This window comes from Rhinopithecus bieti, unplaced genomic scaffold, assembly GCF_001698545.2.
Source record: "Rhinopithecus bieti isolate Rb0 unplaced genomic scaffold, ASM169854v2 scaffold_17275, whole genome shotgun sequence".
In the NCBI taxonomy this organism is placed as follows: Eukaryota; Metazoa; Chordata; class Mammalia; order Primates; family Cercopithecidae; genus Rhinopithecus; species Rhinopithecus bieti.
The window spans coordinates 844,725-862,320 of NW_016808908.1; the positions used below are offsets into that span (position 1 = coordinate 844,725).

The following is a 17,596-nucleotide window of genomic DNA, read 5'->3' on the forward strand; positions in this document are numbered from 1 at the left end:
GGCCGGGCGCGGTGGCTCAAGCCTGTAATCCCAGCACTTTGGGAGGCCAAGACGGGCGGATCACGAGGTCAGGAGATCGAGACCATCCTGGCTAACACGGTGAAACCCCGTCTCTACTAAAAAAAAAATACAAAAAACTAGCCGGGCGAGGTGGCGAGCGCCTGTAGTCCCAGTTACTCGGAAGGCTGAGGCAGGAGAATGGCATAAACCCAGGAGGCGGAGCTTGCAGTGAGCTGAGATCCGGCCACTGCACTCCAGCCTGGGCGACAGAGCGAGACTCCGTCTCAAAAAAAACAAACAAACAAAAAACACACACACACACATTCAACTGCACATGCATACAGAGAGCTAGGCTTATGGTTTACCTTTGCTAAACAAACGCTTTCTTACATAATGCTAATTAAATGTCATGAAGACAGTAAGACTGTTACTAGCATTTCAAAGCTATTTAGAGTTGCTTCAAACATTTTTACCACTCAGAAAAGCAAATCTCCTAAGTGTCTCTTGCCTTGAGCTCCTTGCATTGCCCCCCACCACCTTTTTAAAAGGGTGTATAAAAGTTGCTTGATTCGGCCGGGCGCGATGGCTCAAGCCTGTAATTCCAGCACTTTGGGAGGCCGAGACGGGCGGATCATGAGGTCAGGAGATCGAGACCATCCTGGCTAACACGGTGAAACCCCGTCTCTACTAAAATACAAAAAATTAGCCGGGCGAGGTGGCGGGCGCCTGTAGTCCCAGCTACTCGGGAGGCTGAGGCAGGAGAACGGCGTGAACCCAGGAGGCGGAGGTTGCAGTGAGCTGAGATCCAGCCACTGCACTCCAGCCTGGGCGACAGAGCAAGACTCCGTCTCAAAAAAAGTTGCTTGATTCACAAGCTTAAGTTGCAGTAGTACTGCTGTGCAGAAATACGGAATATTTTAAGGTTTAATATTTGCCTTTTAGCCTACTGGGTAAAACACAGAGTCTAGAAGCAGCTATTACCACACAGCCCCAACAAGGAACAGACTAAAATTCTTTCAGCAGAGTAGGTTACTTATTCTGCTCTTTTACCATTGAGATAATTAAAGAATGGTACTGGGTCACTGCATCATACACTTTAAAATAATTAATTGAATGTTACGTGAATTTCACCCACTATAAAAAAGAAAGAAAGGTAATGGGTGCATTAAAGGTTTTATAAATTATGTAAGAGGAAAAAGCATTTTGGGATGTTGCTTTGTAACAGCACAATAGTGGGTCTAAGCACCCAACAGGAGCTGGAATAACAAAATTGTTATGAGCACAGTATGTTCCAGGGTCAGCTTGGAGCTTCCAGGAACCTTTAGAATAAAGGTAAAGTGGGCTAAGACAGTGAAGTCAATAGCTGCCTTAGGAAGTGTGGTCAAGAGGAACCTGGAGAAAAGGAACTGGTTCTCAAGGTCAACAACTTCAAGCTGTTTCATGGAACATCTGGGTACTTCAGTCCATTTCTCAAGTGGCTTAGGTTACTTAGGCTTGTTCTCAGTTCTAGGTACCTAAACTCGATCTCTGTATAAGTCAAACCCAGAGAAGACTCTCTAAAAGACCAAAAAACAGAGTACAATCTTCTTAATGCTTCTTGAATTATCAAGAGTGATTCTATGGCAATAGCCCCTGACTGAGAAGTGGAAGGCTAGTATGACCAGCAACGTTAGGTGGCTCGATTACAACTCACAGAAGCAAATCACAGGGTGGTAAGGAGGTCCAAGGAGCAGTGGCTTCTCAATCCATCAGCAAGGTTTCACAAACAGTATTCTTGAGCAATGATTTGTACTTTGAAGCATTATCCTTTTTAAATGTCACAGTTGGTATTGCAGCTGACATATATGGAGTGAGTTTTAAAATACTTTATTAGAAAACTAAGGTTGCTTCCAAACTGGGAATATTTGCTATTAACAGACTAGGAGAAACAAAACAAAACAAAACAAAAAAACACAGCTGACCCCAGGTATCTGGGCTGGGGTTTTCACATCTGTGGATTCAACCAACCTCGAACAGATAATATTTTTTTAAAAACTGTGTAATTTATTAAGCACGCAGATTTTTTTGTCATTAGTCTCTTAAACAATATAGTATCACAACTATTTACATAGCACTTACATTGTAATAGGTATTAGAAGTAATCTAGAGATTATTTAAAATATACAGCCTCCCATATATGTGCAGGTCATATGCAAATACTACACTATCTTATATTGAGGACTTGAGAATCCGAGAATTTTGCTATCTGTGCAACCAATCCCCTACAGATACCTAGGGATAACAGTATACAGTATCTTCACCCTGCTCTACCACCTCTTCAGCAATTTTTTCCTAGAGGTCACCTCCTAAGTACACAAAACATAAGAAACAAGGTAAATTAGCCCAATATTTTGTAGATTTTATTTATTCATATAGTACATTCTCTTTGGGGAAATTATCAAAATATTTTATAACCTGTTACAATAAAATTATTATCTCTACTGTTCACCAATACTTTATTTTTAATTCTTATTTGATATATAAATAAAGCAGAATGACCTACCTAAACCAACTATGTAAGAAGAGATACTTTCCCTTCATAGGTGGAAGCCCATTTTTAAGAAAGCTTTCCAGTTTGCCTTTGAGTTTGGGAGAAGCTATATTACCTGTAATAAGGGCTCCACAACTACCAAACTCATCATACACCATACCTAAACCCTCTGTCTAAATCTTTCACATCATAAGTAACATTTCTACCAATCCTTCACACTCACTGGGGCTTGATTACTTACACCTGTCTCATCTCATCCCTGGCTTTTCCTGGTCCTCCACAGCACTCTGCTTCCATGTCCTCCTACCATGCTTTGAGGAAGGAAGTTTTCCTTTCATCATTTTCAACTCACTGGAAACCTGATCCAGGATTCCCCAGGTGCCCAACTGCGGATGCACGGAATTGCTTCCAGGCTTTCTACAACTCTGTCTCTCACATAATTTGACTTCCTACACTCATGAAAAGACTGGAGGAGAGAGTACAAACGGTTACAAAAGACAAGCTTCTTTCCAACCTCCAGCCCTCTCCTTTCTCTGGTTCTCAATCATCCATTTAGCACTGAGTGGTTATCACAGTGGCCACAGTCTCCCAGTTATCACTCCCTTAGCAACACTAACATGTTCTTTGTCATTGTCAAAATCTAAAATCATTCAACTCCCTTCCACATCACTCACACCATTTCTTCACAGGAAACTGCCTTAATAGACTCTTCTTGGCACAAGATCATGCATTTCATTGTGGTCTTCTTGAATGTCTCTACGTCTTTGTCTTTTTCCCCTTTTAACCAAACTCTCAATATTCGCTTTTTCCACTCATGCTTTGTGCTAAACCAGAGGAACATACAAAACCATATATATTTGAACTTGAGAGATCTTTAAGCTGACTCTTATCTTGCTTTATATAAAAACATACAGCAAATATTTACAATGCATTTCTGGGCTTATTCTCACAGAAGACTTTTTTTTTTTTTTTTTACATCTCCTTCTTTAACAAGCTCCCAATTCCACTTTCACCCCCGTTTTCAAACAATAATGCCTTTTAGTAATTACTCATATGAGCCCTTTCCTCAATTCTCATCTTTCTCTTTCTCCAGGTTCTTCTTGCTCTTACAAGTCACAGAGGAAGATACAGCCCACCTCTCTTTTTTCTTTTCTTTTTTTTTTTGAGATGGAGTCTCGCTCTGTCACCCAGGCTGGAGTGCAGTGGCGTGATCTCTGCTCACTGCAAGCTCTGCCTCCTGGGTTCACGCCGTTCTCCCGCCTCAGCCTCCTGAGTAGCTGGGACTACAGACGCCCGCCACCACGCCCGGCTAATTTTTTTTGTATTTTTAGTAGAAATGGGGTTTCACCGTGTTAGCCAGGATGGTCTCGATCTCCTGACCTCGTGATCCGCCTGCCTCGGCCTCCCAAAGTGCTGGGATTACAGGCGTGAGCCACCGTGCCTGGCTGCCCACCTCTCTTAAGCTAACCCACATGCTCCTCTCAGGAGCTTATCTCTTCCCACCAAAGACATCTGTTATCCTACTGAATGAGCTATCTTCTCTTCAGCACTGCCAATCTCTTCCTCTCAGTTGGCTCTGTATGGTCTGCCTTTAAATATTTAGGTTCTTCTTCTCTCTTATATTAAAGCAATGCCTTCTAAGATCTACCACCCACCTAGTTAGCATCTTATTTTTCTCTTCAACTTTGTTGTCAAATGTCTTAACACTAAGTAGTCACTGATTGCTGCATACATATTCTTGGCATTTCCTCATTCATCCTAAAACGATGGGCTTCCATTCTGTACCTTTCTCTGAAAGTTATAGTTTTAAAGATCATCAGAGATCTAACCATATCTGAAGGCCTTTTCTCAGCTCTTATGCTTTCCAATTTCTAATTCATAGTTCTTCTCCATTCCAACCACTACTGTGCTAGTCTAGGCCAACTTATTTGCACTGGCCAGCAATGGCATATTACTGGAATTACTTTCTAACTGGTCCTAATTGCAATCAAATCTATTACCCAATTACTCTTCTTAAAATGCTATGATCAAGCTACATTTTTGCCAAGAACTTATAGTTCTCTACCACTGACCACATTCGCATCAAGACTAAACTCTTCTGGTTTTCAAGGCTTTAAGCATACTTATCCAAGCTTACCTGTACCTGAATACCCCAACTGATCTCCTTACTGCCCTATCCCAACCCCTACAGGCCACTGTAAGATTTCAAAGCAACGGCAATTTGTTCCTCTCTTGTCTTTCTGAGGCAATGCCTCTGTGGGAGCACCTATGGACCTGTGTCACAGCAGACCAGAGCTCTGGCAGTCTTGACAGTGCCTGGAACACCGTACAAATAGGAGCCATGTCAGTGGAAACGTGTAGAGGTAAAATGCATTAAAGTTGTTTTCTTTAAAGGAACACCTACACAGAAGGCTCTACTTAATTCCCAGGATGCTAAGAGAAAGAGACATGAGCTCACACACACGTGGAATAATGAACGTATGTCTTTCCTAGCGAGGTTTTTTCACCTCCCTCCAAATTATCACAAATTTTAAAATCTGAAATATAAGTATTCAATACCCTTTGTTGCCACTATCAGAGCAGTTACTGAGAGATGATAAATAATAAAATGAGTTTGGACTGCTATGGTGGTTCCTGTGATTAAAATATTATCAAGACCTGATAGAAATAATGTGAAATATAATTGTCACTAGAATTATCCTTGATGATAGGGTCTGTATTTTATTCAACCTTATATCTCTCAAGATCTAGTTCAAGTCACTATACAGAATAGGTACTCAAATATTTAATTAATGCTTTGTCAAAATAAGCGGAGAGTACACAAAAGTGGCATGTGGAAAACGAAAACTCAATAATAGGATGAAAAGGCAAGCATTATTAGTCAAAAAATATTTTCTAATGGAATCTTAGAGAAAATAAAGAGGCACTTATAATTCACCATACAACGAAAATCATTCAGTACAGGACTCTAATCCCTAAAGTGGCACTAAAAACATTTCAAGGCAGCTGTTCTTTTTTTTTTTTTTTTTTTTGATAGGAGAAGCGTGTCACCAAATCCTTCACAAATCTAACAACTATGGATCTTCTCCCCAGAAAAAAATGGACATACGTACATGCACACAAACCCACAATTTTGTATGTACTCTCAAAAGTCTGTGCTCCAGGTTAAAAATTCCTGTGTTAAGGGAAAAGCTAGTCACTTTATAAAGGTTAAGGGTATAAAAGTGTATTAAGTTTGCCTTGCACATGATGCATCATGCAGGAATTTAACAACAACAACAAAACCTGAAGCTTTTAAAGAATTTGTCATTCTTCTGTCATTTTGGTTTCAATTTGCTTGCTATGTGAAGTGCTGGCTTCTTTTATGTGTTGTACAATTTCTTCTGTCCTTTAGTGTAAAATTAATTATGACTATGATTTTAAGACTTCAGTTTTTAGAAAATAACCATATTTAAATAAAATATTAGGTAAGCAAAAAGGTGAAGTTTACAAGGAAGGTCTAGGGATTACAAAGTGAGTCAAAAGATCATGTTTAGCCATTCTATGCAAAAATTTAGAAGTCAAAGTCTAATTGCCCAAAAAGCATTTTCCTGATTTATGGTGTGCATGTAAGTGGGAGTGGGGAGGGGAAGCAGGCAGGGAGATCATTTTGGGATTTTATTTAGGGCTCTGGCAAATCTGGGCAAACTACCTGATGATTTTTCCACACTGGCTATGAATGAGAAAGGAAAGAAGCCTCATTTAACAGGTATATCTCTCAACACCAAGCAGCAAATGGAACTAACCACTTGCTATCGCTTTGTAAGAAGATCCAGGCAATGAAAGGGTAACACTGAAGGCTGGAGGAAGCTTTGAGCTAGTAAGCATCATTATAAGGAGCCAGAGTTTGTTATAATAACAAGGCCCAAGAGCCTCAGCCCCACAGGAGACATAAATGAAGTCCTGGCCTCTTACAGTAAAAAATGAAAACCATAATTAAATTAAGCTATAGTAAAAGGCTGATGTTTAATAAGTCTACAGTATTTTATTGGTATTTTCCAAATTGGCAATGTTCTTGTAATCACTTCTAGATAGAAATTAGCGATTGATATTTACGCTGAATTTTTCAAAAATAACTTAAATGGCTAGACAATTCGCTGCTTCTACAGCCTCAGTTAACCAAATCTAAGGATATCTAAGAATAGATTTTTGTTTACCTCACTGTACCTTGGGATAAAGTCATTTAATTTGTCACATTATATCTAGTAGAAAGTAATCCAATTTTATACAGAGGTAACCTTGAAAACTCCAACATGACATTAAGTACCATCTCCTAATAACATGTTCTATTATTATTTTCAATCTCCAGGCTTCTTTTTTTGTATTCACACTATCCCCTTTCATATTTTTTTTTTAAACAAATTAAAGCATACCTTTTATCACAACGGTTAAAATATCAAGAGGAGGTATGACTTTCCCTTTCTTCCCAGATGCTTCATTTAGGCAGAATATGGCCATGTTTTCTGAATCAGCTTTTGTCCATTGTTCCGAACTAAGTACAGTTTCTTTTATTATCAGTTTTAAAACTATTTCAAGAAATGTGTTTTCAGAAATATCACTTCACATTATGTCCTAATAAAGTACTCCACTATTCTCTTGATTAAAATTATCTGTTACAATTTAGGTGGCCTAATTTTAGAGGACATCCAATCTCTTTTCTTCTGCCTTAGTCTCATTCTGGTCAGGTACTTATAATATTATCTTATTATCACATTTTAATTATTAAACAATGAAATTTCCAAAACAATAACCCACAGAATTACTGTTTGTTCAGTAACAATGTTACACTACTATGGTTGCTTTTCACATACAATGTTTACTCGGTATTCAAGTTTCAGATAAGTCAACTATAAACTGAAGTTCTGTTTTTGAGGCATTTCCTGGTATACTAGGCAGTGCATTAGAAAAGAGATTATATTGCATTTAGGCTATAATTATCTTTTAACCATCTACGCATAATTAACAACCATTCAAAAAGAAAGTGCAAAAGTGCAAAAGAGAGAGAACAAAACAGTTTCTACACATGTAATGCATATTATAGGATATAAATCTAGACAACTAAAAACAATCGCCAACAATATCCTTCTAAGCATTAAATGACACCACCGATTTTGTTTTATATGTATTCTTTCTTCTCAAGTATTCAAAGAATGCAACAGACATTATCTTGTTAATTTTCAAATTTTTCAGGAGATTAGGATATTATTTTTTCACAAATCAGAAAACAAGGTACTACCATCACCTTTGTATAATTTTTTAATAATAGAGCCAAAATAAGAACAATTCTAGCTAATCTCACCTGGGATCTTAGTACTACAAGTTTTGTTTTTATGAGTTAGAAATAGTATCACTCATGAGAAACAATGCCAAAATTATTACACTAATAAATTATGTTAAAGGCCTAATGAAGAAATACTTCAGCAACTATGAGGTAACACGCTAGCTGTAGGCATCAGGAACGTTTATATTGGCTCTTTTGGGTGTATACATTAAATGCAAAATCATAAAGGAATCATGCAAAAATCCAGTTGCCCATGCAAGCACCCCAGAGTCTAATCCTCTCCTCTCAGTTCTGTTGTCAGGCCACAGTAGTGTGGAGACTTGTAGGCTGCTGTCCTTGTTGTAATGAATGGGAAGAGGCTGACAGTGGCATGGTCGAAACCTTCACCTCTTCTTCCCCTGTGGAAAAGTCAGTCATGGTCTAGTTATGGGTGACTAGATTTGTTAACAGTCCCTTTAAAAATGATTTCAATATTTGGAATGCTGATACATATATAAAATACATGCTTAATGTTTGGAATCCAGGTGTGAAACAAGACATGAATTTTAAAATATAAACTTATCAAGTACCTGGAAAGTAGTTATATTCTAAATATATCCTGAGTAATATTGTGTCAGAGATAAGAACAAATATAATAGATTTAGTATAAATATACTACCAAAAAAAAAAAAAGACCAGGAAAGCCATTCTTTTCCAAGCCAATTGGACCTCTTATAGATACTCCTAATAAATGGTAAATATTAATAGTATTTTGTGAAAAAATTAAACCTTGCTTTACAGAAGTGAAAACTGATTTTAAAAGAGAAAATTATAAATCCATGTTTTAAAAGCATAAATTATGTACTAGAAAAAAAATGAAATAATACCTATAAATATTAACTTAGTAAATTAACATACAGCATCTGAAAATTCAAGTTTACCTTTGAAGTAACTGAAAAATAGTAAAATGCATCCAATTGACTGAAATAGTACAATGATCCAATTGACTGAAAATGAGATGACTACTTCTAGGTCAGAGAATTACAGATGAATGAGATCAGTTATCCTGATTATAACTGATAATTATTTGACTACAAGTGACTTGTTTCACACATGACTCAAAATTCAATCAAGTCACTGTTAAAACAGTTCATAAACAAAGAAAATTTAAAGAAAAATGTCCTCTCAAAAGTAAAGTTTAAATTAACAAAAACATGAAAAAAAAAATCCAATCCTAAACAGTTATCAAATATTTTTTGAGGTATATCTTGAAACAACAATGCTTACTGACTTATGTTTTCCAAATAATTTTTAACATCATGGAATAAAACAACTTGGCAGAGTTTTTTTTTTTTTTAAACAAATCTGCAAAATTACATTTGGAAAGATAACTGACAAAGCAGAAAAGAGTCTGTCAATCCATATAACAGGTGATTTTGTAGTTTTTCAGTAAATTGGCAAAGATTCTTATAAACCCCAAGTACATAGCAATGAGGTTGTGTAAAGCAAATTTCAGACTAGAGTTCTTAGTGAGAAAATGATATTAATAAGGACTAAGAAAGAGACTGATTTCCATCAAGTCGATAAACTTTATTTTGTAACAATAGGCCATACACCCCTGAGCTGGGCCAATTTGTCTCATGAGTTGATACTGTTGATAAAACGGGACTTGCAAGTGTGTGAGAGCAAAAATCAATTACCACGGGAAGAAAGCCAAGTTAAAGCACATGCCAGTGATCTTCATTTATGAAGGAGGGCATCATTGTAGTGCAAAAACATTTCCATTGTTGAATTTGAGATCTAAGTTCTTATCCTAATTCCACTAGTAATTGAGTATGTGACCATTAACAAATTATTTAAGCTTTCTGAAACACAGCTTTGCTATTCCTAAAATGAAGGAACTGGACAAAATAAAGTCACTTTTAGGACAAGGTAAATAACTTTTAGAAAGAAAGCACATGGTTCCAATAATAAAGAAAAGATCTGAATGAATTTACTATACCTGCCCATGAATCAAAATTTCCCCAAGAATATTTATTTTAAAATCTTTCTAAACTTAGTAAACCAAATGCTGCTAAAAAAGGTTTCACCTAATTAAGGAAATAACTACTAATTTTAAACACAAAAAAAGTTTTCCATTAGACCAAAAAAAAGGGAAGCTGCATTTCTGTCAAACCTCTGGCAACTGTTTTTCCCATGATAGGTTTCAGATATATCAATCTTTAATAATTCACTGAACAAACCAAAAATAAAAATTTAAGTACAAATATATAGTAAGTAGACATTGTATTTGTATGACATGTAGGTGACTGCCATCTCTGATTTGCTCATATAGGTCAGAGACCATATTTTGCTCTACATATTTAGAGAATAAATATACATATGCCTTTCCAGAGTGTAGAATTAGTTTAAAATATTGTCTAAGTATATCTTAAAGTAGCAGGTCCCACTGAAACAAGTATGTACTCTCTCCATTACTGAAGCATTTAGTGACAGCTGCCCTGTGTAAGGTATCATGATAACTGCTAGAAGATACAAAGTTGAATCCGTTTCAATAGTTCAACTCAGGTGCAAGTGAGTTACAACTGGTGCAAGTGAGTTACCTAGGTATTAAATTGCTTCAAATTAGACATAGTTAAGATGTATATAGTTTTCCAGGTTTTCACTTTCTGTTATTTATAACAGTTACTGAAAATCCTAAATCTTCTGGCTACAATTACATAGCTATTCTGCTCTGAGGCTTAGCACATTCCTGAGGCATCTACCAAATATTTATAATCCATGAGAGGATTCTGGTGTGTGAGACTCTTGATAAAAAATTTTAAAATGTCGGTATATTAAAACTAAAATTTCTCTAGTCATCAGAGCCTTAAAAATAACCTTATAATAAGCTTAACCATAAGTCACCATTTAAATACCAAGAAAGTCTGCATAGCCTAAAATTGAAAATCTAAAATAAACTCTCCCACCCCCTACCAAATAGAACAATGATTCAGAACCTAAAGATGGTAACTACATTTTTAGCATCTCTGGAAAAAAAAAAAGTTTTAATGCTCTATGGTTGAGTATATGGTAAAATTTTAAAATCAAAACAAAATCCACAAAGATAGGACCATAATTTAATGCCACATTTTTCCCATAAAGCATCTACTTTAGATGAAGATTTTAAATGACCAACACAAGGACAACTAAACTTACTAATCAGCGATTTCTCATTACCAGTGTGGCATTCCGAGAATATTGGTTTGAAATATAAGGGTTAAAACTACTCTTAAGTGCTAAGGAATAATATGGTGACTATGAAATTGGAAGAAAATCAAAGATCATCATGTAATAAGTCAAATAAAAGCACAAAAAGAAGACAGCTAATAACTAGAATCCCATAAAGGCATCCTACTTCCTATCATTCCAAGTCCATGCCATTTTGTCTCATTGTCAAGAGTTTCTCGTCTTCTCATCCATTATATCTATACAGTTTAAGAAGCACCTAGTGTTATAGGAGGTAGCTGTATTACTTCTCAATGTAATGGCATACTAATTCCTGCCTCTATGCCTTTATTCAGGAGGTTTCCATCAACATAAAAGGCCTTTCCTCTTCCCCTGCTCCTAACCCAAATCTAAGATACGATAGTAGGGATCAATTCCTACTTATTCAGTGAAGCCTCATGAAGAATTACAGGGTACATTGATGTCTCTCAGATTCCAGTATCATACATATAGTTACCACTTTCATACATTATTTTAGTCTCTCCAACTATATTTTAAGTATGTGGAAATTTTATCCATATCTTAAACATCTTTAATATTTCCCACATGGCCTAATTCATTGATGGGCAAATACGAACCCTCATATTCACTGTAATTGGTCTAATTTTTAAATGTTTTGATGATTTGGGGGAAACTTTTAATTAATGTTATAATTGATTATGAGAAACACTACTAGTAATTAAAATGCCACATTTCTAAATGATTAAAGCAAAATGAAAGAAAATTACATTCTAGTATGCTATCTTGAATGGAAGGAAATAAAAGGAGAATTTGGAACTGAACACATTGTTTCACAAGTATCATGTAGAAGAAAAGGACTGAAAAATGTCACTCTGGGTTACCTACTACCATTAATTAAATGAACAAATAAGAGTCCCATCACTGTGCAAGTCACTGCATTAGGTGCTACCAGGCTTATGTAAATTAACTTCACTGTATCAATGGTTAATTACACTATGTCAACAGCCACAGACTATACTCTCTTAACCTAGCTACTTGTCTAGAACATGAAATATTGTCAGTCCCAAAGGGAATAGGGATAAAGAACTTTGATAGACCTCTGTAAATTCATCTATCAGCTTTGCTAAAAACAAGAGAGTAAACGCCTTGCTGCTGATGAAAGCATCCTATTACGATAATACTGTGCCATGCCATACCTGACAAGGGATAACAATAAATTGTATGAATTATGTGAAGAACTATTCTAACAGAGTGAGAAACTATTGTATTCTACTTGAGAGAATCATGATTCTATTTCACTTGAGAGAATCAGGAGAGGAACAAACTTTTTTTAATATCGTCTCTAAAACCAAAGTTAAATGAGAACACTATTAACAAGAATGACTCCCTTGGATAAAGAAGATACTTCATCTAAAAAAATGTTATATAGAATCTTAAAACCCAAAAGTTCTGAAACCTTCAAGGGTAGCAGTACAAAACCAGAAGTATTTTGGCATCAAACTTACATTACCTTATATATACTTCATATTTTTCCCTAGAAATAAAAACATGGCAGATCAAACGGGAAAGTGTCTTTCCTTGAACAATTTCTCTTTCACAAAAGGTGTATGTCTGAGACATATGACATGCTGGTAAAACACTAATAATCAGAGTTCTCAAGTACTTTATTTATAGCTCAGTTTTGATGTGTGTGTATGTGTGTATCAGTCAAAACAAGTAACTGCCAAAAGTGGATAGAGAGTGGCTTTATCCCTCATGCTCTCATTAATTATCATTAAAAAAATGTTTTTAACCATTTTACTTTAGAATATAAAATCTTAATTTTCACCACGGTGTTGGACTTTATAGTACCATAACTTCAGAGACCATTTTCTTCTTTTTCATTTAAATACCACATGAAAGTTTGGTAATTATCCTATCAAGTAAAATGCTTCCAAACAATAAGTATAATACTCCACCATCCTTATAAAGCTCAATATTACAAGGCATCCATCTAATGAAAAATATACTTTAGATTATGATACAGACTAATCTTTCATAGAAATTTCCAAGATATTAATACTCTGTTATTCAACAGTTCCTTCCCTATCCACCCAACAACCTGAAAATATGAGTTATTCAAAAATTCTCAAAGGCTTTAAATGAACCTACCTGCTACAGGGATCCCTCCCAGACCTGTGTTGTGCTGTGGCGGGAGATTCAAGTCCAAGAAATTACTATTTGAGGTGGGGTTTGCTGTGTGGTTCAAGTGCATGATGCTATTGCGTGGAAAGGCCATCCAAGGATAGCGGGCTGCCTGGCCTGGAAAACTGAATGAATTATAAACCGCTCGGTGCTGCTGAAATTGAGGGAACCTCTGGGGCAAGACTGAAAAGGTACTATTGAGAGAATTGGCATTTGTAGCTGCAGCAGGATGCAGGAATCCAGAGCCTGGACCTTTGGCGGTTGTAGTGTGTGAAGAGGAGTTCTGAAGAGATGTGGGTGAAAGGGAAGGTTGGTCTTGAACGGACAGTTCCTTCTCAATCAGGTCTGCTAAGGCTTTTCGAGTGACATCGAAGGGATCAAAACCCAAGTCATCCTCTGGTTGTTTAGAAGAACCAAAGCCAAAAGCTGCTTGCCAGTCTGTAGAGGATGATACTGGGATTGTTTCTGTTGGGAAGAAAAATAGTGATGAATATCAGATACACAGCTCACTTTCGTACTTAATAAGTACCCACGCTACTAAAAGTTAAACATGTCATATTACAAATTAAGTATGTGCAAAATCTATGTGACTTCTTAGCACATTAAGATCATAGAATTACAAAAGGCCTTATATACTTCTAGCAGTTACTTAACTCTTAAGCTACTAGCTTCAAAAACTGAATGATATAGACTGATTTTGCTAATCAAAGGAAAAAATGTACTTGACACTCCAATTATACTCTCAACCATTCATAATCAAAACCAACCTAAGTCACTTTCATGAAATAAAATAATAAATATAATTTAACAGATTTTAATTAGTAAAGTTTATTTTTTAAATGTATTTATCAAAGTACAAATAATTTTGAATATATGCTTTCTATACTAAGAAAAAATACAATTTAATTAAAAATTATTTATATTAATCCTTATAGTTTTTTGGAATTTTCTGCTCTGTAGGTGCTGCTGTCAATATTACTTTTATGCCACCTTTCATAGTAATAAGAGAATTTAGAATGGATAAAAATGGAAATGGTTCAAAAATACCATTTAGTAGTAACATAACTGTTACTACTAAATAACTTACATCTTTGTCATCTGGGGGGAAATCTTAAACACAAATCTAATTAAATAAAAATACCTATCTAATTAAAAATCTAAGTCCTTGCCAGGTGCAGTGCTTCATGCCTGTAATCCCAGCACTTTGGAAGGCTTGGTTGGGAGGATCACTTGAGGCCAGGAGTTCAAGACCAGCCTGGGCAATATAGCAAGACCCTGTCTCTACAAAAAATTAAAAAATTAAACAGGAGGCTGAAGTGGGAGGATCACTTGAACCCAGGGTGTGAGGCCACGGTGAGCTAAGATCGCGCTACTACACTCCAGCTTGGGTGAGACAGCAAGACCCCCACCTCCAAAAGTAAAATAAAATAAAATTCCCAAAGGAATAAGCTTTTTACTATTGGTAAAATAATATAACCCTTTACTTCTGGAGAAATCTTTTAATAGAGTAATTTCTAGGTCACACAACTATGTATCTAACCACCTAATTCCATGTAGTTTAAATATTTACATTTTTATTAAAAGAGAACAGAGAGGCAAAAGATAAAAATATATCCACTAATGAGTTTCATGTTAGTCTGTCAACAATATGTTAAGAGCATAATTACTAATACTAGGTACTATTGTTATATACCTGATGTGAAGAGGCTCTGTGGTTCTGGTGCTGTAGGCCAGTCACTGGATGTCTGTGGGGAGCTGGGGAAAGGAGGAAGCCCACTTGGGATAGGGTTGGGATGGCGAAAATTGTCTGAGAATAACGACTGTGACTCTGTTACTGCCCCTTCAAAAGGGGACCGTGCACTGTGATTGGATGAACTGATGGGGATGACTGGATTGGATTTTGACAAACCAGGTGGTGGTGAAGGCGTATCACTGTTAGATATCTGAATAAAAAAGGAAAACAAATAATAACTACATGTTTATACATTTTAGTAAGCCACAATTAAAAAGTTTGCAACTAAATGTATTAGAATAGTGCTTTGCAAACTGTGGTACTTGAAGATGTTTTAATGAAAGCATGAAGTTTCAGAAAAATCAATTAAATCATTAACTTTCATATATACTCTTTAAAAAAATTAGTCTGCCTGAAAAGATTAAACTAGTCTCTCTTTTTTTTTTATTTTGAGATGGAGTCTCGCTCTGTTGCCCAGGCTGGAGTGCAGTGGTGCACTCTCGGCTCACTGTAACCTCAGCCTCCCGGGTTCAAGCAATTCTCCTGCCTCAGCCTCCCAAGTAGCTGGGACTACAGGCGCGTGCCACCACGCCCGGCTAATTTTTTGTAATTTTAGTAGAGACGGGGTTTCACTGCGTTATCCAGGATGGTCTCGATCTCCTGACCTCATGATCCACCCGCCTCGGCCTCCCAAAGTGCTGGGATTACAGGCATGAGCCACCGGGCCCGGCCGTCTCCTCTCTTTATACAACCTTACTTCTCTCACTACCAAGAAGATAATACTTCTCATTTGGGATTTTACTATAGTATTTTGCTCGAGTGAAAACTTTCCAGAAACCAAACACAAATTATTAGAAATACATGGATCGGTGATAAGAGAGTGACTGACTGTAATGACTAGATCATTTTACATGCTAGGTGATTCTCAATATTTTAGTTTTCAAGAAAATTAAAGAAAGATCTAAGTTGTTTCCAAACACATCATTAAAAATAATTTTACATAATAAATCTTTCTATGATTTTTAGGTATTTAATTCAGAAGAAATTGAAAGACTTGAGTGATACTGATATAATACTCCTCCTTCCATCTACCTATTTATATGAACAAAATATCTCAACACATCTTAGAAAAATAAAAAACACGACCAGATTGCTGCTGCAACTTGGCTCTTTTACCAATAGGTAAAATTCATCTAGAGATACACAAAAACCAATTTTAAAATGGCCCTATTCTTCATTAAGAGATGAATTTTCAATATAATTACTATTTATTACTACTTGTTTCATGGTTTTTAAAATTAAAATCTACATTTATGTATAGTGTCATCTCAATACTACTAATAAAATTCAGAAGACAAAAACTGGCATTTGAAGTCTGTGACCGCAAAAACATCTTTATTTCAATTCAAAAATGTATATGCCTATTTTTAAGAGAAGTATATGCTCTTTCAAGCGCAAAAACTATACTCGCATTAAGATAAAACTCTATATAATCAGGCACAAGAGAAAAAATTAGTTCACACCAGAAAAAAAATGTCAAACGTCTGGATGTTAAAGGGAGAGTAGTGTTATTTTTTTAAATGGATAACAGATAATACAAATACATGATTATGAATCAAAGACATTAAACTTCTCAGATACCAGCGTATTTCTAATATGCTGGAAATTACATCCTTTGCAACTACTTTTAAGCTGTAAAAAAATTTAATGTGCAACTAAAATATACAAGGGGATATACAGATTTCCACATTCTTTTACAAAATGTGTCAGGAAAACATTTGGAAAAGCATTGTATTTTAGATCTCTAAGTTTTCACAAATACTGTGGAGGACTGGCTCTTCTTTATGGAAGGGACTAAATTACATTTATTTTACCAATGTAAGAAGATGTATAGAAACTCAAGGAGTGAAAAACTAGCAAAAAAAAGGTCCCTGAGCAATAAGAAAAGATGACATAAAGCATGCTCTAATGGTCAGCACTCCACTCAGTTTCACAGTAGATTCAACTTTGAACAGCTTATCTGGCTTATCATTTCAAAGCTGAAAGTCATTTGGGGGAAATAAGAAGGGAAAAACTGTTAGGAACAAATACACTTGACTGAAACAGAAAATTAAAGTAGACAGCAAGGGGCAAGGGGACTATGTAGTGTAGGAATACAATTCTTAAAAGCAAGAACTCAGAAGGCATGCTAGCCTGGGACCATTTGGCACAGGGTCAAGAAGACCAATAACATTAGTAGACTCTAAAGATAATAGTATCTGGTCATAATGATAATTCTGAGTCATTAAAAAAGTGTTAAACTGTGCTCTATATATTCTGGGGGGAAAAGGCTAATTATAATATGATTAATAAAGATGAGCATCAAAAGTGTTTTTAAATTGTGTCAGTAAAGTATTTTTAGAAAATTCACCTGCATGGAATACCTCGCTTTCGGAGTATGACAAATAAATCAAGTGATACTGTATTCAGATCTTACCTGCTGGGAATTATCACCATTCCCTATACTGAGAGAATCTGAAGGTTTGTCAATGGGGCTGTAAAAAGAAAACAAATAGAATAAAATCAGAATAAAGTCCTTCTCCTACAATAAAACAAACTCCTCAAAAGCCAAAAAAAAAAAAAA

The 17,596-nt window shown here is 35.9% G+C and overlaps 1 protein-coding gene across 6 annotated transcripts in view; it reads right to left on the reverse strand.

The window, feature by feature from the left end:
- CNOT4 (CCR4-NOT transcription complex subunit 4) overlaps positions 1-17,596 on the reverse strand; it is a 150,543-nt gene that overhangs the window by 24,319 nt on the left and 108,628 nt on the right. For 4 of the 6 annotated variants that reach the window (XM_017887745.1, XM_017887744.1, XM_017887748.1 and 1 more), the window contains exons 8-10: positions 17,450-17,507; positions 14,935-15,184; positions 13,209-13,706 (exon numbers count right to left, since the gene is read on the reverse strand). In XM_017887745.1, the coding sequence (XP_017743234.1) occupies positions 13,209-13,706; positions 14,935-15,184; positions 17,450-17,507 (806 nt within the window). Of the gene's footprint in view, positions 1-5,300; positions 8,249-13,208; positions 13,707-14,934; positions 15,185-17,449; positions 17,508-17,596 lie in introns of those variants that run through there. The other 2 variants (XM_017887750.1, XM_017887749.1) reach the window with 1 other exon arrangement.